The sequence below is a fragment of the Manis javanica genome, chromosome 11 (genome assembly GCF_040802235.1).
Source record: "Manis javanica isolate MJ-LG chromosome 11, MJ_LKY, whole genome shotgun sequence".
NCBI classification, from domain to species: Eukaryota; Metazoa; Chordata; class Mammalia; order Pholidota; family Manidae; genus Manis; species Manis javanica.
This window is the reverse complement of record NC_133166.1, coordinates 102,849,894-102,876,126: the sequence shown is the minus strand read 5'-3', so window position 1 is coordinate 102,876,126 and position 26,233 is coordinate 102,849,894. Positions and strand designations below refer to the sequence as shown.

Genomic DNA, 26,233 nt, shown 5'->3' with positions numbered 1-26,233 from the left:
ATATAGATGGTATTTAACACTGTGAGACTGGATGTGATCACCAAGGCACAGAGCACACAGAAAGTAGAGGTGACATCTTAGGGTGGAGCCTGACGTCCTCCAACATGAGGAGTTGGGAAGAAGCGGAACCAGCCGAGGAGACTGAGACGTAACAGCAGTAAGGAAGGAGGAAAACCAGGAGACCGTGCTACTCCAGATGCCAAGTGAAGGAAGTGCTCCCGGGAGCATGGAGTGACCGCATGTGTTAGATCAAGAAGATGAGGACTAGGAATTTACTTGCCATTGGACTTAACCCTAGCGAGTTGACCTCAACGAGTTCGCTTTGAGTTGTGCAGGGAAAATCTTGATTGGATGGGTTTAAAAGAAATCTGGAGAAGAGGGATGGGAGGGCATACACGCAGGTGAGTCTTGTAAGGAGTTTTCTTGCAAAGGGAAGAGAAACGGGGCAGTAGCAGAGGGCAGACTGGAGGCGAGGGAAGGCTCTTTGGGTTGAAGTCATGGCAGCATGTTTGTACGCTGGTGGGAAAGAGCCGGTAAACAAGGAAAACTGGGTAAGGCAGAGGGAGAGAGGGATTGCTGGAGCACTGTAGTCTGGGAGGCGAGAGGGGATGGAGTCTAGAGCACAGACAGTTCATCATCCGCAGGAGCGGAGCGAGGTGGAACATTGGAGCGCAGAAGAAGGTAGGTGGGTAAACGGGGTGGTGGCCCCTGTTCAAGTTCTGTTTTATTGCTTCTATTTTCTATCAACGAATAAACAAGACCATCAGCCAATAAGAAGAGGATGGGGAACCCCAGTTTCTTTTTAAAAAGTGTAAGGGGATAAAAGAGGGCAAACTTACAGATTAAAGGAGACTAATGTATGGCCCTTATTTGGATTCTGATTCAAAGAAAAAATGACATTTGTGACACCATTGGAAATTTGGACACTGAATGGCTATTTGATAATAAAAATTATTAATTTTGGAGGTGTTCTTATATTTTGTAAAACGGTCATCTTTTAGACAGATGCTGAAGTATCTATAGATGAGATTATGTAATTTCATATATAAAACTACAAAAAGACAGGTTTGCTTCAAAATAATCCAGTGCCGGGGTGGGGAGGAGGGAAGGGATGTGGCCGGCATATGGGTGGCCTTGGGTCAGTAATTGTTGATGTTGGCCTGATGTGCACATGCAGATTCATTATACCTTTTCCTACTTCATAATAAAATTTTTTTTAAAAAAGCAATGTGAGAGAAGTTGGTCAGTAAGAAGAAAGGGGAAGGTATGAATTGCCACCTGGGAGGGCAGATAAAGGGGAGATGCGCTTGACTGTCAGGTGCCATGAAGGGCCCCTTGAGATTGGAGAGCATGACGTGAGGCCAGACAGCACGGGGGTCTGTACTTCCCCAGCCATGCCCGTCTGCGCGTGTACAGGCCCAGCGCAGCTCAGGAGGTGCGTTTAACCAGAGCTGTGGGCTTCGCCATCCCAGTACAAGCAATCAGGAGTGTCATTCTCCCATCATGTTGACTAAGTCTAGGAGGATCAGGCGCGTGTCTTTGCTTCAGTGACTTCACAGCAAATTTGACTAGCTGATTTCCCCGTCCACCCACATGTTTGAACTAAACTAAATATTCTGTGGCAAGGACTTAAAAAGGATTTATTTGGAGGTGCTAAGGAAGCAGAGAATGGAGATTTACTGTCTAATGAGTACATAGTTTCCTTTTGGGAAGGTGAAAAAGTTCTTTGATGGCTGGTGGTGATATCTGTACAACAGTGTGACTGTACTTAATGCCACTGAACTGTATACGTAGAATGCTTAGAAGGGTACATTTTATGTAATGTATATTTCATAACAGTTTTTAAAAAAAGATTTCTTTAGTTGCATCTATGACAGAAAAGTGGGAACAGAAGTGGTTCCCGTCGCCTTGTGGGGCACGTTCCTCTTTGGTCCTTGTCGGGGAAATTGTGATTTGAGTGTTTTCTTCCCATGTGCATGTGGCTGGGACAGGTTAATGTCTTTAGGAACAACGACCTCTGCATCAGTTCCCCGTTTTCACTTGTTCTGTGGAGGATGTCGTTGAGGTCCAGATGGGAATCAAAACATCATCTAAAGATGCAGGTGTTTCTCACATCCCTGCTTATGGCTCAGCCTCTGTGGAAGGCTCCCCTCGGCCTCTCCTGTCTGTCAGTTTGTGATCCGCCCCAAGACGGTTCTGTCTGAAGCGGGAGCCTATCTTCATTGGGTCATTTCTCTGTAGGTCCTAGTGCCGGGCCTGGAGGGCCCCAGTGCTATGACTTACTTCTTTTTCTTCCCTAAGAAGAGGTGTTTCAAAAATCAAAATATTTCTCTAGCAAGGTCATGTTACCAGTGCAAATTTCCCTCAAGATTCATGGTCTCTTTTAAAACCAGGACTTGCTGAATATATAAACTAGTTTAGTTAACAGTGGGTTAACCATACTTTTTTTCCCCTTGGAATGGTAAGTTTTCTGAGATAATCTCATGAGTACAATCCCTGTGTGGGTCGCTCATCTTTGTATCTTTCTCAGGGCCACTCACGAAGTAGTAGTTGAGAGTTTGCTGTATGCCTGTGAACTAGGTTTCAGCTTGGCATGAAGGGAGTGGGGGCTTTGGGGACACCAACCTGGCTCTGAGTTTTGGTGCTGCCACTCCCCAGCTGGGAAGCCCTAGACAATCTCTTTGACATCAGCAGGCTTCAGATTTCTAATGTGTAAAATCAGAATAACGCCTTCCTTACATGAATGTTGTAAGGACTGAAAGGGGTGGTGACTCTAGGCATGGATGTCAGTTCTTCCCCTCATTGTTGCTGCCTTTTTGGACGAACATGGCTGTGAAAGGATTAGAATGTATAGAAAGCTGTGTGACCTCAGAGAGATCCTTGACCATCTCTGAGCTTCATTCACATTTCACATCTCTCTCTGCATCACCTTTCTCATCACATGGAATGGTGGAATTCAGTTAGAAAGTCCTGAGATCCCTTTCCTTTTAGATAATCTAGGATGCCTTTGACCCATGAACAGATTTTCTTTATTTTGGGACCTTAGCCTCACAGCACTGGGCTAATCACAGTCCTTGGTTCCTGCAGGTCCATGCACACCCTGCTATTTATCTTTCTCTCCTTTATTCCTGTTCTCTCCCTCCCCCCACAAGTTCCTTCTCCCCTTCCTAACTGCCTTCCTGTCCATGCATCCATCAATTTTCTTATTTATTTATAATCTATAGTAAGTACCTGCAAACCCACCACCCATGGCGGAAGATAGATCTTTGGTAATTAGCAGATACCTAACATTATGGCCCCACTGCCACCACAGCCGAGGTCTCTTCTCTTCCTCCCCACTACCAGAAGTAATTGTTATTAAAAAAAAAAAATTTATGTTTAATTGTGATGAAATATATATAATATAAAATTTACCATCTTAACGATTTTTAAATCCACAGCTCAGTTTTTAAGTACATGCATGCTGTGCAGTCAGTCTTCTGAGCGTTTCATCTTGCAAAACTGACACTCTGGACCCATTAAACAATTCCGCACTCCCCACCTCCCCCCAGTCCCTACAGCCACCATTCTGTTTCCCGTGTCTATGAACCTGAGCTCTCTAGGTCCCTCATGTAAGTGGACTCACACAGTAGCTCCCCTTCTGTGACTGACTTTTTTCACACAGATACCCATGCTGTAGCACAGGTTAGAAGTTCCTTTCTTTTTGTGGCTTTAATAATATTCCATTGTATGTTTCTACCAAATTTTGTTCATCCATGCATCCCCCCACTATGTTGTGAATAATGCTATGAATATGGGTGTACAAATATCTCTACAATTCTTTCGCATATATACCCAGAAGTGGAATTGCTGGATCAGATGATACTTTTATTTTTTATATTTTGAGAGCTGCCATGCTGGGTTCCACAGTAGCTACACCATTTACATTCCCACTAACTATGCAGGAGAGTTTCACTTCTCCACATCCTCACCAACACTTGTTATTATTTGTTTTTTTGATAGCAGCCATCCTAATGGGTGTAAGGTGGTATCTCACTACTTCTGATCTGCATTTCCCGATGATGAGTGATGTTGAGCACCTTTTCATGTTTGTTGGCCATTTTCATATCTTCTTTGGAGAAATATCTGTTCAAGTCTTTTGCCCATTTTAGAATTGTATGATTTTGTTGCTGTTGGGTTGTAGTAATTGTTATCTTGAATCCTGTTTTATTTCCTCTTTGCTTATGTAGTTTTATTGCACATTGCTATGAATGTACCACTGTTTGACCATCACCATTGAAGGATACCTGGGTTGTTTCCAGTTGGAATGAATAAAGCTGCTATAACCATTTAAGTACAGTTTTTGCATGAACATAAATCTTTATTCCTCCAGGATAAATGCCCAGAAATATGTTTGGTGGGTCATATTATATTTACATGTTCAGTTGTGTAGAAACTGTCAAACTGCGTTCAAGATTGGACATATTTTACATTTCTGTCAGCAATGTGCGAGTGATCTAGTTTTCCACACCTTTCCATCATTTGGTATTGTCATTATTTTTTTATTTTAGCCATTCTGATAGGTGTGCAATGATAGCTCATTGGGTGTTTTTTTTTTTTCTTTTCATGCTGCTTTTAATTTGCATTCCCCTAATGGCTAACGACGTTGAGCATGTTTTCAAGTCCTCATTTGCTATCTGAATATCTGCTTTGGTGAACTGTCTTTTCATGTCTTTTGGCCATGTGCTAATTGGACATTTGTTATCTTTACTGCTGAATTTTGAGAGTTCTTTATCTTTTCTGGAACTTTGTTCTTTGTCATATATATAGTTTGTCCCACCCTTCATCTTTTTTTTGCAGAGCAACATTTTCAATTTTGGTGAAGTCCAGTTTATCAGTTTTCCTTTATGGATCATGCTTTTGACATCAAATCTAAGAACTCGTTGCCCAGTCCTAGATCTCAAAGATTTTCTCCTGTTTTTATTCTAAACGTTTTGTAGTTTCACATTTTACACTTAAGTCTGTCATCCATTTTAGGTCCATTTTTGTTAAAGACTTAAGATTCTTTTTTTGGGGGGTGCCTATGGATGTCCAATTGTTCCAGCACCATTTGTTCAAAATACTATCTTTTCTTCATTCCTTCTGCATCTTTGTCAAAAATCAGTTAAGCATATTTGTGTGGAACTAGGTTCTCCGTCCTGTTCCATTGACCTGTGTATCTGTTCCTTCACCAATCCATATTATTTTTGTTTCTGTAGGTATAGTGAGTATTTCAATTGGGTAGACTGATTCCTCTCATTTTTTCTTCTCTTTCAAGATTATTTTAGTTATTCTAGATTCTAGTTCCCTAGTCGTTCCATATAAATGTTAGAATAATCTGATTATATCTGCTGAAGATCTTGCTGAGATTTTGAGAGACTGTATTAAGTCAGTATATCACTTTGGGGAGAATTAGCATCTTTACTTTGTTAAACCTTCCAGTCCATGAACATGTTGTATCTCTCCATCCATTAAGATCTCTAATTTCCTTCATAGGTGTTGTATGGTTTTTAGCATATAAATTCTGAACATGTTTCTTCATTTTGCTCCTAAGTATTTTATTTATTATCCCTCAGGGTTTTTTTGAGGGACTGTAAGTGGCATTGTATTTTTAATTTTTCTGTGTGTTCATTGCTTGTATGTAGAAATATAATAGATTTTTGTATGTTTTTCTTGTTCCCGACTTGATAAATTATTTATTAGTTCTGAGTGTTTTTCTGTAGATTTATTGGGATTTTATGCATAGATCATCATGTTATCTTCAAATAGAAACACTTTTATTTTTTGCTTTCTGATCTGTGTGCCCTTTATTTCCATTTCTTGCCTTGTCCCACTGGCTAGAACCTCTTATTACTATGTTGGATAAGAGTGCAGAAAGTGGACATCTTTGACTTACCTCCAATTTTAGGAGGAAAGCATTCAGTTTTTCACCATTAAGTATAATGTTAGCTGTGAATTTTTTTTGTAGGGTTTAAACATCAAGTTGAAGTTTCAATTCTGATTTTTCTGAATGGCTTTTTTTTTATCGTGAATGGGTGTTGAATTTTTATCAACACTTCTGCATTGATTGATAAGATCATGTGATATTTCTTCTTTAGCTTGTTAATAGGGTAGATTACATTGATTAACTTTAAAATATTAAACCAGCCTTGCATGCTTGGAAGGAACACTACTAGGTCATGGTGTATGATTCTTTTCATATATTGCTGAACTATATTTGATAATATTTTGTTAAGGATTTTTGTATCTATACTTATGTGAGGTATTATTGATCTATAGCTTTCTTTTTCTTTTTTTTTTTGTATGTTTTTGTATGGTTTTGGTATCAGGGTAATACTAGCTTCATAGAATGAATTGGGAAGTGTTTTCTCCTCTTCTCATCTGGAAGAGAGTTTATAGAATTGCTGTTGATTCTTCTTGAAAAGTTTATTAGAATTTGCCAGTGAAACAATCTGGGCCTGGAGATTGCTCTTGTGGGAGTTTTTAAATTATGAATTCAATTTCTTGAGTAATTATAAAGCTATTCAAATGATCTGTTACATATTGAGAGTTGTGGTGGCTTATGCTTTTGAGGAATCGGTGCATTTTGACTAAGTTTTAAAATTTTTGTGTGTGGAATTGTTCATAGTATTTCCTGTTATCCTCGTGCTGTCTCCAGGCTCTGTGATGACGTATACTTTTTCATTCCCAGTGTTGGCAATTATGTCACCTTTCTTTTTTCTTCAGTTTAGCTAGAGGTTTGTCAATTGTATTGATCTTTTCAGAGAACCAGCTCATCTCATTGATTATATATTGTTTTGTTTTCTATTTTATTGACTTCCGCTCTTATTTCCTTCCTTCTGGTTGCTCTGGGTTTATTTTGCTCCTCCTCTTTTTCTATATTCTTGAGGTGGAACTTTATATTATTGATTTGAGATGTTTCCTCTTTGCTAATATATGTATATAGTGCTATAAATTTCCCTCTCAGCACTGCTTCAGCTGTGTCCCACAGATTTGGATAAGTTGTATTTTCATTTTCGTTCAGATAAATGTATTTTTTAAATTTCCCTTGAAACTTTCTCTTTGAACTATGGTTTGTTTAGAAAACTAAAATTAAAAATAGGCAAGTTCAAAGTTAACACAATCATTGAAAATAGCCTGATGAGAGATCAAATGTAGAGTAATAAATGTAATAGAAAAATGTATAATCTATATGAGAATACTTTAAAGTGCAATTAAAAGACTCCAGAGAAAATTTGAACAAGTTAAAAGTACAGTTCTAAGTTAATATATAATTTTAATATAAATAAAATTGTCAATAATTTTAATATGACTCTTAAAAAAGTACCATCCTATTTTTTTAAAAGAATTAGAAAATATGATTATGAAATTCATGTGGGAAGAAAAACAAGCAAAAAAAAATTCTTAAAAATAAAATAAAATAGACTATAAAAGTGCAGTAATTAAAATGGTGTGGTACTAGTACATGATGAGATAAACAGATGAGTGGAAGAGAAAATCCAGAAATAGATGCAAACATCATAAGGGATTTTAGTATATGATAAAGATGGCATTTCAAACCAGAAGGTAAAAAGGGAAATCTTCAGTAAATGGTATTGGGAAAACTAGTATCTTATCTTAAATATTTTTATATAAATTATATAGAAATACACAATATTTTATCTTATTTTATAAATATAATTTTCATCTTATAAAAATATTTATCTTATATATTTATAAAGTTATATCTGTCTCTCCCATGATTTCAAAATGAGTTCCAGATATATAAAAAATATAAGCATACAACAATTAAAATGTTAAAACATGGGAACATTTAAAAATGACAGAGACAGAAATAAGTGTTTGTTCCCTGAGCACAGACTAAATATCCAGGGGGAGGACATACATGAACCAGGACTCAGGAGACTCTTGACTCGGTACTTCATAAACATGCACTTCCAGAATGGTAGAATTCCAAGGTAAGAAAGTGTTAGAGATTCCCCAGACTTGCCTTTATTCTGTGGCAGAGGGAAGGAACCCTCTGAGAATAAAAGTTGCTGAGAAGAAATCTGTAAATACTCCCCAGGCAGACACAAAGATAGGAGCGCCGGAAGAAAGCACTGTGGGGGCTGCTGAGCAACCTAGACAGCCCTTCTGTCGTCAGTCTGGTATGCTTTGCGTTCCTCTTATTGCTGCGGTTAGGAGCGTGGTCTCCTGCCCACCACGTCCCCCTCCAGCCCAGGCCTCATTCAGAGGAATCCAGCAGGTACCTGGCCTGCAATTGGAGGCAGTGCCTGAGATGCCCAGCAACCTGGGAGTGGTCCCCTGCCCTCCGTGACTGAGAGCCACTCTTCTTGCAGCCTGCATGATATCAAGTGTCTCTTGGTCCCGGTTCTATCCCCAGAGCAGCAGGTGTCCTTCTGGGAACCTTCCTAGCAGCTCTGCATCAGGTGGAGAGTTTATATCCTGGCTGCTAAGTCTCACTTCTCATTTAACCCTGAAGCCCTATGCATGCTGATAAAACATGGGTGGTGATGGTAATCTCACTCATCTTTAAGGGTTCTCTGTCTGCCTGTCTTTGTATCTGTCTATCTTCAAATCACAGTTCTCATTTGCACCTCACAAATGCAAACTACTGGGGCAGATCTGATCCCCAGTGTTCAAATGGCAGTAAAATATTTCTACAAAGCTCTTTTTTCCCAAGTATTTCCTCATACATTGTCTCATCACAGCCCCCAGATACCCTCATATAAGCAAGGGAAGTATTATTTAACCCAGATACACAAGTGAGGATATTAAAGAGGCAGCCGTGAAACAGTGGGCCTTTGGGATAAGAGCACGTGGGTTTGAATCCAGACTCCATGGATTCTCTACACCTATTTTTTTCTGGTATAAAATGGAGATATTAATACCTATAGCCCTTGTCTTCAGACTGAATTGTTAGGACTAAATGGTCATGATTCAAAAGAGTTTCAAGAATGAGCATTCTAATGATTTCCTGTTTCTTGACCTGTTCTGTCCTTTAAATTTTATTTTCATTTTGAAGAAATGTCTTACAAAAGAAGAGAGAATGACATCATGCCCGTGATATGCCTACCACTCCCCGACATTTATCAGTACACGGCCAATCGTGTCTCAGCCCCTATCCACTCCTCCTTTTGTTTTCAAAATAGTGAACTATTTCCCTCACATCCTCACAGTGGGTTATTTGGGGTTTTAAAAAATATTCTAAGCGATTAAACACATTTGTTCTGTTTCGGCCTATTACAGTTATGATCCCTGTTGATGCTCATCGTAGCCAGGGAAGACCTCTTCCTGTTGGCGTCTGCGTCCTGTGGCGCGGCCGTAGTGGTCTCTCGCCCTTTGCTCCTTTTGGGGGGTGACGAGACTGTCTAGGCTCATTCTGTACATTTGCTGCATCAGACATTTCTCAAAGCAAGTCTGATTCCTTTGGGGAGGGTGGGGTTTAGAGTTCATCATCTGACTGCTGGCGGTGCCCTTCCCTTGTTTCTAGGCCTTATAGTGAGCAGGGCTAGGATGTGTGTGTGTGTGTGTGTGTGTGTGTGTGTGTGTGTGTGTGTGTGTGTGTGTAAGATAAAGCATATGGAGTTCATACCAGTCCTAGCTCACAATCAGGACTACAGAATTCTTACCTGATATCAATCTTGTACATTTGTATCTCTTTTTAACAAGAACACCTGTTTTCTCAGCCGCATCAATATGATCGCTCATTTGATTTGTCCCACAATACATATAACAAAAGTCTTGGAATAGTAATAATCATAATACCAAGTACCATCAATAATGATTGTTGAAAACAGTTGAGGATTTGGGGGGCAGGGGGTGGGATGGGCAGTCTTTTATCCTTTGAGTACATCCCTCCAAGGGTATACAGATTGCTGTGTTCTCATTTCTCAGTGTTTAGTTGTGCCAACCAATGGGACCCACACTTCGTTTGCTTCAGTTTATTTTCATTTGAGGGATTTCTTTTTAAAATATTAAGTGTGCTTTGTTATTATGTCAGATATTTACATGTTTCAAAGCAAATCCACAAAATAAGGTCTATTCAAAGACCAGTTTTTATCCCTGACAATTCCATCTCATTCCTCCACTTCCCTATAGGTCTTTTAAATTTTATTTTATGCTTTATCCCATAATTGTCTTTTTAAAAATATAACAAACAGATCTATATCTTTGCATTTCTGCCCCCTTTCTTAAGTAAATTATAGCACAGTAAGCACACTTTCTCCTGTCATGTTTTTTCACGTAATAATTCTGGAGATCACAACATAGGCAGATAGGATACATTTCAAATTCCCAGAACTAGGATTGCTGGGTCAAAGAGTAAATGCACACTTAATTTGATATTGCTGCATTCCCCTCTACAAGGCGAATTTTACCATTTCCTGCAGACATTTTAACATTTTAATGTTAAAATAAATAATTACATGAGATTGTGTTATTTGCACTGAGAAAGGTTACACGGCTGCCCGAAGAACTGGAGCTGGGCTGGAACCTGTGAAATGCTGACTAATGGCCTGGTGGTCTGGCCCCTCCCCTGTAACTTCTCCCCATGTTACAGATGAAGAAACTGAGACACTGTAGGGAAGCAACCCACCATAAAGGACACAATGAGCTAGAACTTAAAATCTGTGTCCCTTGATGCTACACTTAGATGTCCTTCCAGTGTGTCACAGATTTACTTCTGCTGAACTCAGTTTACTTGTCCGCAATGGAGAACAAAAACATAATAGTTCTAAGTAGCAAAATTAGATAATTAGGGGTTAATTCTCCCTTAGGTATAGGAGAGCTTCTTCGAGATAGGGCTTAACTCCTTTAGGTCAATAGGGATTCAGCAATTAGATTATGATATCAAGGCACTAATAATGATCTTATAGATGAGAGAGAAAATCCCTCCACTCCCCAAAGTCTGACTTGTTTAGGCACCTTGCAGAATCTAGCTCATTTCTTGCCGAGTGCTTTGAACTTCTTTAAACAAAGATGCCTTATGCTATGCAAACCTTTCCAAAGGGGTGTGGGCAAAGATGGCATTTCCCAGTGAATGAACAAGCTGTAGACCACAAAGCCTTGTCTTTTTCTTTCCTGGTATGACCCTGGGGTTCTTCTTTGTGCTTGCTTTGTGACAGGTTGATTGACTTACGTGCAATTTGGGACACTGGAGTTGTCCTTCCCGCTGCAGACTGGAAGGGACCTTCCTCTGGTGTTGCAGGAAGGAGGCTAAATAAGGCAGAGGCGGTGAGTGGGGCTTGGGCCTGAGGGGTGGGGGATTTTTTCGCTTCCTGCCTCTTTTATTTGATGAGAGAAGGTTCTTTGCCTGGCCTCTGGAATCTTTGGGAGGGACATCTCCCTCCTCTTCCCCAGAGCTGGCCCCAGAGCCCGACCTCAAGGCTCCCCTTGGCAAGAAGGAGGGTGGTGCGAGAAGCGTGTGCTCCTTGGCCTCCAGCAGATGTAATCACTGGCATCCGCCCTGTCATCGCCCCAACTGTCTGCCTTGATTGAAAAATTCGGAAACAGCTTTGTTTGTGACCTGCATCCCCCCCCTTAGCTTGGCCTCTACAACCTGGGAGCCTGCTGAGTGACAGCTCTGGCAGATGGGGGGCAGTCCTAGAACCCCTCCTCTGGGCAGGGCCTGGGGCCCCGGCAGACGGACAGCTGTCCAGGGCTCAGTGAGAGACCGAGGTCATCGCTGCAGCCACACCCCGTGTCCAGGGTCTGTACTGTTCTGTTCTGGGTTAGAATTGCCCATTGTTCCTGCTTTGGTCTCAGGCCAGGGTGACCGGGAGGACCTGCAAGAGAGGAGAGCTACGATTCTGGCTGCGGAGCGATCGGCAGTGGGTCCCAAGCTAGCAGCCTGGGCCCGCCGGGCTGGGGGGAGTCTGACCTGGCGGTCTGAACAGAGAAAAGTTTCCTTACTCCTGAGCTCTGGCATCTCTGCCTCATTGCAGTTCATCTCTTTGCCTCCAGCTCCCTTTCCAGATGTCTTCTGTTCTCCCAGAAGGGCTGGAGGTGGGGTGCGGGGTGCAGGGAGGGGTTGAAAGGCGGGCGCTGAGCGTGCTGATGATGCGGATTTTGGATCTGGACAAAACCCAGCTGTACTTGCTTTGTGATCTTAGGAAAGTTCCTAACAGCTCTAGCCCTGAGTTTCCTGGTTTACCCAGTGGGGATAATAACGAACATGTTGTAAAGATTAAATCAAAAAGATCAAATATATAAAGAGCCCTGCACAGTGCCGGCATATAGTAGGTGTTCAGTAAGTGAAAGTTACTGTTTATCATATGAGTAGCATTTCAGATACACTTGTCAAGGTAGTTTCTGGGTGGCTCTTTCAGGGCTATGACTCGCTTAGAACAGCGTCAGGTTTCAGGGACCACCTGGGAAATCCACCCGGCCACAGAGCTTTTTTGCCCGATCATTGTTAGAAATACTGAGTTTGAACATACTGACAGTTGGGGCAGGGGGTGGGGAGGGACACCATTCTTTTGTTTTACCGTATTTGGAGGACTCTGCAAAAGTGGTGTGCCAGGTAATTTTGATGGACATGTAAAGATGTGTAAAACAGCATAGCACAGATCCCTGGTTTGCGACAGAATCGGGAGCTAGTCCAGCTTTGTGTCTCCGTGCCTCCTTCCTTGGTACTTTTTCCTGTGCCCTCCCTGCTTTCTGTCCCTGTGCCCCTCAGAGCCCCTCCAAGGTCATCCCTGGGCACAGACACTATAGGTTTCCTGACAGATTCCCTGCCTAAGGAACCGGGATCCCCTCCCTTCTCGCATGACAGCAACTTCACAGCCCAGCAGCACTTGGGCCTGGCAGCCGAGTCCTGCCCTGCTGTGTCCAACTTCATGCAGAGCAAACTTGTTCCAGCTTGTGCCTCTGGACACTTCCAGTATAATCAGCAAATCCTAATATTGTTGCAGAGCTTTAATTTTCGTAATGGGCCCGTTTACATTAATTGTGTCCTTCGACTTGCACGACAGTTCTGTAGTGTGACCAGGGCTTGCATCATCGTCCCCATTTGATCGATGAATAAACCGAGGCCCAAAAAGGTGTTTCTCCAAGGTCCGTAAAACTCATTAGCCACAGAGCCCAGGCTGGACCACAGACGCCTGAATCGTGGGCAGTTTTTTGCCCTGACACCACCCTGCTTCCTCCAGCCTGAGGAACCTGCACACCAAGCGAGGTCAAAGGACTTGCCAACACACAGAGAAACATTTTTAAAGAAAGAAAAAAGGTCTGGGAAACACATGTGCGCAGCATCATACAGCTGTTGGGGGAACAGTGAGTTCGGAAGGAAGGGGAGCTGGTCCGGGTCACTTTGAGGAACGATTGTCATCATAAGCATGAATGTCTGAGCTCGCCCGGCGCACCAGGCATCGTGCTGCCTACTAGACGTGCATTTCCCATTTGACCCTCCTCACCACAGCGCTGTGAAATAGGGCCTGTGAGTCCCCACATTTTACTGATGACAGAAATACAGAAAAGTTCAGGAACCTGCCCAAAGTGCCATGCCTCAGCAAGTGCCAGCGCCTGAATTTGCCGTCTGGCTTGTTCCGGGCCTCACAGGAAACGCTGCACAGCTGCTTCCAGCGAGCCTCCAGCGAGGCTCCGGGTGATCTGATTTTGTCTCTCCAGCTGGGGAGCCTCCTAGGACCGAGTCCTCCGTCTCTGAGTCCTCCTTCCCTCTGGGTCTCCTTTTGTTCCCAGGCCACCGCCATCTGGAGCTGCCCCAGGCATCTGCTCTCAGCACACGCCCCTGTCCCTCCTCCCGCGCCAGCTTCCCGCACTTCTCCCTTTGGCCCCTCCCACCAGGCGCTCAGAGCAGGCACCTGCCCTCTGACGACTGCAGGAACCACCCAGCTTCCCCAGGCCCTCAGCTCCCCACATGGATCCACTTGGTGAATTGGATCTGATAGTGTCTGGAGCCGATAGTGTCTTTGGAGAAGCTGGGCCTTCTCTCTCCCTCTGTCCAGGAACATCACAACAGGCCGCTGCGAGCAACATGGGCTCAGGGCACACAGCTGGGAGTGGGCCGGGGTGGGGCCTGGAGCTTCATGAGGAACGCTTCTGCTTCCCCGTCTCCTTCCCCAAGATGGATCCCTGGGCCCTGGAGGCAGCGCCCGTGCTTGGCCACCTTCCTCTGGGGGTGCTGAGTTCTGCAGGGCTGCTGTGGGGCCTTGCGTGGCAGCCGAGAATGCTGTTCCCCTTAATAGCCATCCATCTCGGTTCTCCGCAAGTGATGAAGTCACCTGTACCCCACTCAGCCTCTCCTGCTGCTGCCTTATTACCAGAGGCTGGACTGCTGGGTTTGAGATGGCCTGTCACCCTCTGAGTTTATGTTTCTTGTAAGAGGACCACAGACTTAGCACAGGGAGGCCCTTCTGGGAGCTCGTGTATGTGCTTGGAGCAGAAGACACAAAGCTTCGCCTCCACCGCTGGAGCCGATAGTATCTTTGGTGTGAGTGTGATAGCTGCCAGCTCCTGGACAAACGGTGCACAACCTTCCCTGTCTGTCCCATGCCCCGTCTTCCAGGCTCCTGCAGCTTGCTGAAGCCTGCGGGGATGGCAGTGGGATCCAGACTGATGTCTGTGCTGGATGTAAATACGGAAGGCTGGCGGGGAGGACGAACAGATGCCGCTCCCTCCTGCTGTCTAAGTTCTCTCCTCCCTGTGCCCTTTTACCGTGTCAAACAGGAATTTTAAAAATGCAGCTGGGGAGGTGCTGTCCTTGAATATCAGCAGCTAGACTAATATTGACAGGATGAAAGTCACTTCAAAGAGGGTGACCTGCCCCCTCTCTAGGGCCAGCTGCAGCCAGGAGCAGAAGACATCATAGATCAGGAGGCCCTGTGGAGGAAGCTGGCATGAATAATTCGGGTAGGGGTCTGCAGCAGTGTGAAGGGCACTGGCTAAGGAGATCCCGGCAAAGGCAGGAGATAGGGGAGCCCAGAGCTGCTATGGCTGCTTTATAGGAACTTTCAGGGGCCTCTGTGTCTCTCTGATCCATAGACTGCACCTGTGCCAATAATTGTATGTTGGGTTTAAGGGTGATTAGGAACTCCTGGGCCACAGAGCCAACATACGGTTATTTGCACAGGTATTGTGTATTTTGTAGATCTACAAAGTAGATATGTGGATTCAAAAGCCCACCTTGTCCAAAGCCATGTAGCAAAGCAGTATACCACAGAACGGAGCGGGGCCAGTGGTTTTTGAATGTCAAGTTTGTGCCAGGCATTGTATTAGATGCTAGACACATACATTAGTCCATGAATTCATTTAATAGGAATGAACCAAAGTGAATTCGCTTAATTAATAATCATCACAGCACTCTTTTAATAAGTAATATCTTAAAGACAAGAAAACTAAGGCTCCTCAAGAGTGTGAACACCTTGCTGAGGACAGCAGGACCAGAGCTGAGGTGGCACGGAAGCCCAGGTGTGTAGCTCAGTCCGTGCCTTCCCATGAACCAGAGCAATTATACGACATCCCTTCCTCTTGAAGCTCCATCTCTGAATCCCTGTCTGGTGTGTTTCCCTGGTTAGCACCGTTTCCGAGCTAGTTTGTTGTTCACCTTTGTTGATTAAGCCCAGCCCTGTTCTGCTTTGAGGGGCGCTCGCTCCTGTGAAGGACCCAGAAGAAAGACAGAAGACACTGCCTCGCCCCCAGGAAGCTCACAGTCTAGTCACAGACTGAGATCATCTCCTTTCCTTCACCACAAGCTTCTCCTATAGTCTTTCCCCTCTTTTTTTCCTCCTTGGGTTCAGTCTGTGGTTTTCAGAAGGCCTTAGAACCTTGGTCTGTTGATGCCAGGCTCTAGACAGAGAAAGCAGCTTAACACAAGTGACGTCATGAATAGAGGGATCCAGGTGGTAGGTCTTCGGATGGACAGTGGCCTGGACTCCAAACAGACACACCACTCAGGGAGCCTGGGAACCCACTGGTCAGTGCCTGGGCTGGGGAAGCTGCGTTTGAAAGGTGGCTGGGGGTTTGCACAGCTGTCCTTTAGGAAAGCTACTGAGAGACAGAGATGGGGGTTTCAGGCTGTTCTTTCTGCAGCATTTCCCCTGCACGGCATTTTGCAAATGTTGTACTAGGAGATGGGGGGTAGACTGTGACTTCTTGAAGTGGCATGCTAGAACTGAGCCCTATGTCTTTTTGTTTAACCAATATTCAATATACTAAAGTTATAAACCCCAAAACCTAATTCTTCCTTAAAGGTGTCATTTCAGCTGACAAATTTTACAACTCCCAGTGTGAAGTGCACAAACTTTAACAGTCATTTGTTTGACCCCATTAATAAAGCCGCATTAAATTCCTCCAAATTTACAAAACTGCATTTATAAACTTAATCATTCACTTTACTTTTTGAAGTATCACAGTTTTATAACAAAGTATTCCAAGTACTTAAGTAATGCCTTTTCCTCATTAATATTTTAGATAACAGCCTCACCAAGATGTAATTCACATACCATATAATTCACCTGTTTAAAGGATACAAGTCAGTGATTTTTTAGTACATTCAGTTAGGCATCCATCACCACAATTAATTTTAGAACATCTTCATTATCTCCTCCCCCCTCTCCCAAAAAAACCATACTCCTTAGCAGTATCCCACCCCCTTCCTTCAGTCTTATGCAACATACCACTGATCTACTTGTCTGTCTCTATAGATTTGTCTGTTTTAGACATTTCCTATAAATGGAATCATACAATACATGGTCTTGTGTGTCTGGCTTCTGGCTTCTTCTTTTTTTATTTTTTTTATTTTGGTATCATTAATCTACAATTACATGAAGGACATTTATGTTTACTAGGCTCCCCCCTTCACCAAGTCCCCCCTACATACCCCTTCACAGTCACTGTCCATCTGCGTAGTAAGATGCTGTAAAATCACTACTTGTCTTCTCCGTGTTGTACAGCCCTCCCCGTGCCCCACACACACTATACATGCTAATCATAATGCCACTTTTCTTTTCCCCACCCTTGTCCCTCCCTTCCCACCCATCCTCCCCAGTCCCTTTCCCTTTGGTAACTGTTAGTCCATTCTTGGGTTCTGTGGTTCTGCTGCTGTTTTGTTCCTTCAGTTTTCCTTTGTTCTTATACTCCACATAAGAGTGAAATCATTTGGTACTTGTCCTTCTCTGCCTGGCTTATTTCACTGAGCATAATACCCTCTAGCTCCATCCATGTTGTTGCGAATGATAGGATCTGTTTTCTTCTTATGGCTGAATAGTATTCCATTGTGTATATGTACCACATCTTCTCTATCCATTCATCTACTGATGGACATTTAGGTTGCTTCCATATCTTGGCTATTGTAAACAGTGCTGCGATAAACATAGGGATGCATCTGTCTTTTTCAAACTAGAGTGCTGCATTCTTAGGGTAAATTCCTAGAAGTGGAATTCCTGGGTCAAATGGTATTTCTATTTTGAGCATTTTGAGGAACCTCCATACTGCTTTCCACAATGGTTGAACTACTTTACATTCCCACCAGCAGCACAGGAGGGTTCCCCTTTCTCCACAGCCTCGCCAACATTTGTGATTGTTTGTCTTTTCAATGATGGTGATATGTGTCTGGCTTCTTTTACACAGCATAATGTTTTCAAGGTTCCTCCACGTCTTAGCATGTCAGTGCTTCGTTCCTTTTATGGCTGAGTAATAGGCCATGATATAGATACACCTCATTTTATTCATCCATTCATCAGTTGATGGACATTTGGGTTGTTCCCACTTTTTGGCCATTACCAGTTATGCTGCTGTGAACGTCTTGTACACGTGTCCGTGTGGACATAAGTCTTCAGTTCTCTTTGGCATATGCCCAAGAGTTGAATTGCTGCGTCATCGGACAATTCTGTGTTTCTCCTGTTGAGACACCTCAGGTCTTTTCCCACTAGATCCAAGCCTCTCTTTCTGGCCTTCTGCCTTCCATCTCCACCTTTGCTCCCACCCAGGCCCCGCCTTCTTACCCTGCCCAAATTGTGCCACCACCTACGCCCCAGACATGTCCCATAGGATTATGATCACTTGCCTGCTAGCCTTCCTCTGAGCCACCTCCCTTTAATGACAGGCCCTGGGCAGATGGCTGCTGCCACCCCGGGTATCTTCTCCACCCAACCAGAGAGGGGGTGGGAGCCTGCAACCCTCTCTCTCCAGCTGTGAACAAAGATGTGCACCTAATTGCTGTGAATCCTGGTCCCTGAGGTAGAAGACCTGGAGCCTCGCCGAGTGAGAAGCTAGGTTCTTGTGTTGTAGGGGGCGGGGGGCTCCTCTTCTCCTTCCTGGGGGTGCAGAACTCCTCCCCCAGGGGCGTCCTTTCCCGCTCTTCCTCGCAGGCCCACTTTCCTGCTGTCTGTTTGGTTTTCGCTGGTAGCTCCAAGGCGGAACTGTCCATATACCCTGCGTGCTGATGCTGTTTCCTTTGCGATCTGCTTAACCTGCTAGTCTCTGTACGGAAGAAGGCTGCTGGAGCTCCATTAACCACAGGCAGGGCTCGCAAGTGCAGCCTGAGTAATGACACTCACAGCTGTCCACGACCTCATTTAAGCCTGCCCCTCCCTGCACAGCCTGTTAGATCAGCCAGTTGGAGGCAAAACTGACCATGTCTGAGAGTCGTCCATTCTTTGTGTTTCCCAGCCCTTCCTCTTAGAGCATGAATAAATAAGCAGTAATAATGAGAAAACACACAGCCCCAAGGAACCTTAAAAGCCAACTGGATTGTAGCACCAGCAATGTGCCCAGCAACTAGTGGGCTGTCTGCAGGGCTGGGCTGTGGCCCAGGCCACCTGTACTCCTTGGACTTCCTTGGTGTGCCAGGCTGAAACATGCCAGGCTCCCATTGGCCTGCGGTCTGATAGGGTGATGCACAACCCCACTTCCTGCATGCATCCTGCTTTATGTACAGGGATGTTCATTGCAGCATTGTAATGGGGGAAAAATAAAGACAACAACCTAAAGGCCCACTACAAAGAGATGCTGAGACAATTTATGGTAGAGCCACACGATGCAGTTATGAAAATGAGAACAGCATGTGTCTGTGCCAAGCTGTCAACCAGTCACACCAAGACAGCAAGGTGCGCACACCCCCACCGAGAACTGGCGGTGCTTTCTCGGTGGGTGCAGCCTTCTGTGGGGTCCTGGCCCGCCTGGTGGCTCATGAGTACCAGGGTGCCCTGTAAGTGCTTCATGTCCTTAGAGAGCCTGGTGTGAGCGCCAGCTACTCACTAGCCATTCATGGTGGTCACTTTGAATTCAGAGGGAAAGATCTTTTCTTTCTTCTTTTTCATCCCGTTCCTCCCTCACCCACAACTTAATAAATAGCCAAGTGGTTCAGGTTTCAACCTATAGATTAGTTCCGGGTGTTGAGCAGGAAACAGCTGTTTTCAGCCACATCCCTAAATCCTAAACCCAAGTATACACCCCCTCTCCCCCTCCTCCCCTAGGGGGAATCAAGGGTCACCTGATACCACTGCTCCCTGCCCCCCAGCTCCTACTGAAACCCTGTGGCCTCTGTGAACTTAGCTGAGGCAGGGAGAGGGGGTGCGCGGTCTGTGGGGTGCCTTTGCCACCCCACCCGAATCACTGTCTGTGCTTAAACACGCAGCCCCTCCCTCCTCCCAGATCTCTCCCCATGACAATGGGAAGGAGCCCAGCATGAACACAGCCACCTGGCAGATGGGGACCCCCCTCCAGCCCTGAGAAGGGGTAGAGGGAGGCGGAGCTGAGTCCTGCGTAGGAGGCTTCTTGGGCCCTTGGAAAATCCCTTCCAGACTGTTGGACCCCAGGCAGGCAGGAAGCTGGGCCCCTCTCCCGCCGGGCTGCGGGGAGGCATCGAGGAGCAGGCTGGTGAGTGCTTCCTCAGGCTGCCCTTGTGTCCTGGAGGTTTTGGTGTAATTAAAGCCTTCAAACAAGGAGGTGGGAGGTTGTGTGGCAGACAGACTTTCCCAAAGACACGGACACACGTGGTCATTCCGTGGGGAAGGGGACCTGGGGCTGTGACTCCTTGTCAGGTCCTCTCTGAAGAGAGGCCGGGAGCCCCCTCACTGCTTCCCCTTCTAATAGTGTCTTCTTCCAGCCACCCATCTTTCCCCTCCTTGCTTGGCACTCTCTCTGTGACAGGCTGGTGGCCAGCAATAGGGGGCATTTTGAGTCTCCTAGGAAACCCACCCCCTGGCCTTCAGATGCCGGTGAGCGGAGGGGGTGGAGCGGGCTGAGGTCACCATCTGTTGCATCGTCCCTCCCTTGGCACGAGAGAAGGGAGAGAGGGCGCCGAGGGCATCGGAGTGCCGGAGGGAAAGCAGAGAAGCATCCTCCCAGGGCAGTTGTCCATTGAAGGTAGACTTCAGGGCCCTGGCGCCTGAGCCAAAGGGTGCAGGGTGAGGGGCGGGGAGGCTGGGAGTGCAGGGCGGGGTGGCAGTTACTGGGCCAGTGCCTGGAGCCGCTAAATCTCCAGGTTCTAAGAGTCAGTCTGTGGGATGGAGGAAACAGGGTGTCCCTGACAGAGGTCAGACAGAAAGTGTGGGGGAAGGATCTCAGAGGAAAAGGCCCTTGGAGTGTGTCTGCTGAAGAGGTGCAGGGTCTGCTTCAGAGGATGCTGCATAGATACGGTGGTGGTGTTACTGCTGTTAGCTGGGTTACGCCGGCTTACACTGTAACGACAGTTTTCTCATTTGTGATATTAACCAAAGGTTTATAACATACTGATTCATTGGTGGGATAAATATCTCCCAGGAAAAATAGGAAGTAGAGATGCTTGTACATTCACCCCACGAATATTTATTACTATACTGTCTCACCTCAGAGGGAGACAAGTCCTGGCCTCTGAGCTCAGGAAGGTCAGAGACCGGTGGAGGAGACAGACGTGGCAACAGCCTATCCCAAGGCCGGAGGCAGTGGCCGCGGGCCAGAGCTCCTCGGCCGGCTGGGGAGCGCCAGGGAGACTGCAGCCTCCTCAGTGGGAAGGCGGGATCGGTGCCCGGGAGGCGTCCTGCGTGGGGCCTTGTGGAAGGAGGGACCGTGCCCTGTAAGGGAATCGTAGCCTGGGCCAGCAGGAGCGGAGGCAGCTGAGGGTGCCGTGTGGGACTGGACTGGAGAAACCGCAGGTGCTGCAGGAGGAGAGGCCACACAGGGCAGCAGCCAGATTGCAGGGCTCAAGGGCTATGCAGGAGACAGCGTCAGTTTTGTCTCCTAGGCTGGCTCCTCAACGACTGTTTCTGCCAAGACAAGTATGGTAGAGGTTGGCCCAGATAGGGCACGCTCTGGCTCCTGGTGGAAGTGAGTGTGAATGGGATTATTATGGTGTAACCTGAGCCACGCTGATTTATATGTATGTGTAAATCATTCACAACTGTTACTCGTTTGTTTGGGAACAAATTACTTGAGAAATAGCTGACATTCTAGTCCTGGGTTCCAGCTGAGGGCACCTGCCCGTTTGCATGGAGCCCTGTGTCCCAGCAGGGGCCACGCCTCAGCTCCTCTCCGGTCTCTGTGCGTGGCCCTCCCCAGGCCCTCCTTTTCCCCTTTGTTTCTGCTCCTGTGTCTGATCAGGCTGCTTCCCGGCAGCAGCAGCAGCAGCGTGTGTGTGTGTGTGTGTGTGTGTGTGTGTCTGATCAGGCTGCTTCTGGGCAGCTGTGTGTGTGTGTTTACTCTAGTGCAGAATGGCTGCATTTTCCTCTGGCTCTGTTCGACTTTCATTCTCTCTGTTCCCCCACAAAGTTCTGTGGCAGTGACGTGTGAATGTATTCCTTAGTTGGTTCTTATAGTACTATTCTAGTCATTCCGTTAGTTTATTCTAAGAATTAATTGCTGGCACGCAGCCTTGTAGCATGAATCTGTTGGTGTATCTCTCAGCGTTAATTTAGGAGCGCAGCCTCAGAGGACTTGCAGGACTACTTTGTTCATGGCTCTGAAGCGTTTCAAACTGAACATAGTCAGTTCTAAGCTCACACTGGCCCTTTGCCCCACTACCAGATTTATTCCCTTTTCTGTATTTTAGATGCCAGTTATTAGCACCATCTAATTCAGTTTCTCAGCCTAGAAACCTTGATGCCATCCTTCTTCTCACCATCTACCTCCAGCCAGTCATCAGAGCCTGTTGATTCTAACCCAGAATGTATCCTCATATCTCAGGGAGGCCTTGTAGACTGTTAAGCCATCTGTCTGTCACACACCTTCTCTCATACCCTCTTCAGGGGCTACAGTGGAATCTGGAATCTGGGGAAGGAAAGTGGAGGATCAGGTTGAGGAGGTGTGGTGTGAGAAACCTCACCCCTGGACTTTGCTCCTAGAGCAGGAGGAGGCAATAGGGCAGAGAGTGGACTGTGGCTAAGCCCCAGACCAGCCACCAGATGGGCAGAACAATGGGCAGATCACAGGTCTTCTCTTGAACTTAGACTTACCTAAGATTCAGAGAAAACATAAGGTCTTGCATGTAGTGGAGTCACTTGAGCTCATCAGGAAAGAATGCAATAAAAATAGTAAAAATGGCTTATATATTGTACTTCATGTTCCTATGCATCATCCATTTAATTCTCACAACCACCATCTGAGGCAGGCAAAGCAGGAACTTATTGCTGTTTCTGAGATTTTAAGAAAAGGCTTGGAAAGCAAGTAATTCACAAAAAAATAAATAGCAGAGCTGAAACCTTTATTTGGATAGTCCATTCCATAAATACTCCCTGCCAGAGACCATGCTAGGCACTGGGGCCACAGAATGATCAGGGCATGGTCTAAGCCTAAAAATTCCACAAAGAGGGGAGAAAGGTTAAGCGGATGTGAGCAAACTACAGCCCTCAGGCCAATTCCTGCCCACAACCCATTTTTGTAAATAAAGTTTTATTGGAACATACCCATGCACATTCACTCACTTATTGTCTGTGGCTGCTCTCACACTACAGTGGTAAAGTCTGGTAGTTGTGACAGAGGCTGTATGCTTCACAAAACCTAAACTATTTACTATCTAGACCTTTGAAGAAAAGACTAGGAAAAGAGGGTGATTTAAGAGAAGTCGGTGTGGAAATAAAGACCACCCAAAGGAGAACAAGCAGAAGCTATTTATTCAGAGCTTGCTGGAGCGAGAGGGTCAGCCACCACCACCTGCACTTGGCAGAGGCTCAAAGGCAGAGAGGGCAGAGAGCAAGCCTTCATGAAAAAGCTTCTGTGACATGCTCCAGCTGATATGGGCAGGGGGAGGAGGCCTAACTCGAGGCGGGGCATCCCGTGTGACCTCTGGGGAGTAGGTTTGTCTTTCCTGGTTGGTCGTGGGCTGGAAGTCCTGCCAAAGAATTGGATCGCCCATAGTCACCGAACAACTGAGTCCTGACCAGTCCCAGGTTTGCAGGCCCATTGCTGCAGGGGATGTGGGCTGGGCGTCCATTGTCACACGTGGTCTGGCCATTGTCTGGTAGTCCCCTCCCAGTGGGTGGCTAAGAGAGCAAGGACCGTTCACAGGGCCAGAAGTAATTCAGTAGAACCTGGGGTGACTGGGAGGGGGTGGGGAAAGATGAGACAGGGGGACAGGCAAGGGACTGAGCCGGGGGACTTTCAAAGCATGTTTTAGGGGAGACATAAAGGACAAAACAGCGGTGGTGGGGAATGGGAGGGGAAAGTTGCGCAGGAGGTTACATCAGGGTTTGGGAATCAGTGCTGAGAAGCCCCCTGGCCTCGGTGCAGAGGTGCTAGCCACAGGGAGGCCTGTGTTGGCGTTCCTCACAGAGGGGCCTTGCTGCTGCCGCCCCGCGGTACTGCCATAAGGCCCAGGGGCTCTGCATTTGGGAATGTAACCTACTGCACAAGGGTTTTCCCTTCTTTATTCTACTAATAAAATCCTTTCTTCAAATAAAACTTTATGCAAAATGCCTATGTAAAGACAAGAGTCTGAAGCAGCTCTGATGAGAGCAGAGTGGAGGGGCTGAGTCCCACCTGCTCCCCACTCCCCAAACCCTCCACCCCCATGGAGCAAGGCCCTGCGACACTGCCCAGGAAGCCACCAGGATCCTCTGGACCCAGTGGAAAACCCAGCACTAAAATTCCTAAGAAATCTTCAGCTCCATTCTCATCACCCTGAATACTTTGAGTGAAACCCCAGGGTGGCTGTGAGCCTGGCTCAGTGGGTGATTTCATTGAAGTAGTGGTGAAGTTCCTGGGTTTGGAAGCCCAGGGGCTGGGGTCACCCCAGAGGCTGCAGAACTTCCTAAAGGATGTTGCCCTTTAGGAGACAGGATGTTGCCCATCTACACTGCACCCTCGACAGAGCAGCCAGAGTGGTCTTTACCAATAGATCGCATCAGCTGACTCACCACTTAGAATCCTGCAATAGCTCCCTGATGTGCTAAGACCTGATTTATACCCCTTACTTTGGATTTCCCTGCCCTCCGTGAGCCCTCATCTCTCCCTCTCTGACCATGACTTGTTCTTCCCCATGCACCCTCCAAGCTCCAGCCACACTGTCTTCCTTCCATTTCTTGCACGTACCCATCTGCTTCCTGCCACAGGGTCTTTGCACAAGCTGTTCTCCCAGCCTGGGATGTTTTTCGGATCCATTTTTAGAAGGTTGGCCCCTGCTTGCCCCTTAGGTCTTGGTCAGATATCACCCTCTCACAGAGGACTTCCTTGACCATTCACTTCCCTTTATCAATCACCCTATGTGGTTCCTTTTTTTGGAAAAAAAAATAGGACTTATTTTTTAGAGCACTTTTAGATCCATAGCAAAATTGAGCAGAAAGTAGAGATTGCCCATACACCCTATGCCCTGACATGTGCACAGCCTCCCTTATTGTCACCATCCCCCACCAGAGTGTCTATTTGTTACAACTGACAAAGTCATACTGACATAACATTATCACCCAAGGCCCATGGTTTACGTTAGGATTCACTGTTTCACAAGTGTGTGTTGTCGTGTATTCACCATCACAGTATCATACAGAATAGTTTCGCTGCCCTCAAAAGCCTGTGTGTCCTCCCTGCTCGGCCCTCCCGCTCCCCTAACCCCTGGCAACCACTGGTCTTTTTATTGTCTCTCTAATTTTGCCTCTTCCAGAATGTTAGATACAGAGAATCACACACTATGTAGCCTTTTCCGACTGACTTCTTTCACTTAATAATATGCATTTAATTTTCCGCCATGCCTTATCATGGCTTGGCAGCTCGTTTCTTTGTAGTGCTACCTGATGTCCCTGTGTCTGGAGGCACCCCTGCCCTGCCGAAGGATGTCCTGGTTGCTCCCCAGTTCTGGCAGTTCTGGGTAAGGAGCTGTAGACATCCATGTGCAGGTGGGGTTGTGTTTCTTCACTGCATTTCCTACTACCTGATTTTTTTGTTCAATGTTTATTTCCTGTCTTCCGGGCAGGAATGTGAGCACCATGAGAGCAGAGGGCAGAGGAACTTCTCTCTTGTCCCTGGGTATGTTCTCTAGGCCGGAGCCTGCTGCCAGCTCAGTTCAGTGAGTGAGTGGCCTGCTGACTGCCACCAGAAAGCCCAGGCGGGTTCTGCGCCAGGAGACGGAGCTGCCAGCCGAGCCATGTCTCAGCAGCACCAGACTTTCCTCCCCATCACTTCAAATGGGCTGTGACCACCGGTGCAGCCTGCCCAGACCGGGGCTGTGGGAATGTGGGGAGCGCCCAATGGCGGCAGCTTGTGGGAGCCACAGGCTTCCCATCCATCTGCCAGGCATAGCTTGTGGACTCAACAGCAGGGGACCCCAATCTGGGGAAAGAAAGCAAACCAGGACCCAGAAAAAAGAAAAACTAGAAAAGCAAGCTGATGATGGATGGCTAATTACCACTCCTACTTGCTGCTGTTACTGGTAATGTTGCATAGGGAGCCGGAATGCTTTCTTCACCCCTCGGGCTCGGAGCCCCCTCGGTGGCTGCACATTTGTTGAGCTTTTACTCTGTGACCACGCTTTGCCGAGTGCCTTCTAGAGGAACAGTGCGTTAGTCATCGCAGCAGCTCTCGGGCATAGGCAGTTTTCAGATGAGAAATACAGTACTTGCCCTTGATCCCCACCTCCTGAGTTGGGAGTAGCTTCCAATCAGGTGGTCTTGCTGCACAGCCCATGCTCTTGAACATGACCGAGAGAGGCTCTCCTGACCGGTGGTCCCCACCATGGGCTGATCATCACCCAACTCGCACACGGCTTTCCTGAGCCCTGTCGCAGACACTCAGAATCAGAATCTCCCACGTGGCTTGCAAACGTAAGGCCGTGGGTTCAGGAAGGTTGCCT

At 46.3% G+C, this 26,233-nt stretch overlaps 1 protein-coding gene across 20 annotated transcripts in view; it reads left to right on the top strand.

Moving 5' to 3' along the window:
- The window catches only part of NFASC (neurofascin), a 164,118-nt gene that overhangs the window by 61,177 nt on the left and 76,708 nt on the right, over positions 1-26,233 (top strand). For 18 of the 20 annotated variants that reach the window (XM_037015262.2, XM_037015264.2, XM_037015261.2 and 15 more), the window contains exon 2: positions 11,145-11,253. The exons of 1 other annotated variant lie outside the window; for it this stretch is intronic. In XM_037015262.2, the coding sequence (XP_036871157.1) occupies positions 11,145-11,253 (109 nt within the window). Of the gene's footprint in view, positions 1-11,144; positions 11,254-20,299; positions 20,347-26,233 lie in introns of those variants that run through there. One more of the 20 variants, XM_037015254.2, reaches the window with a different exon arrangement.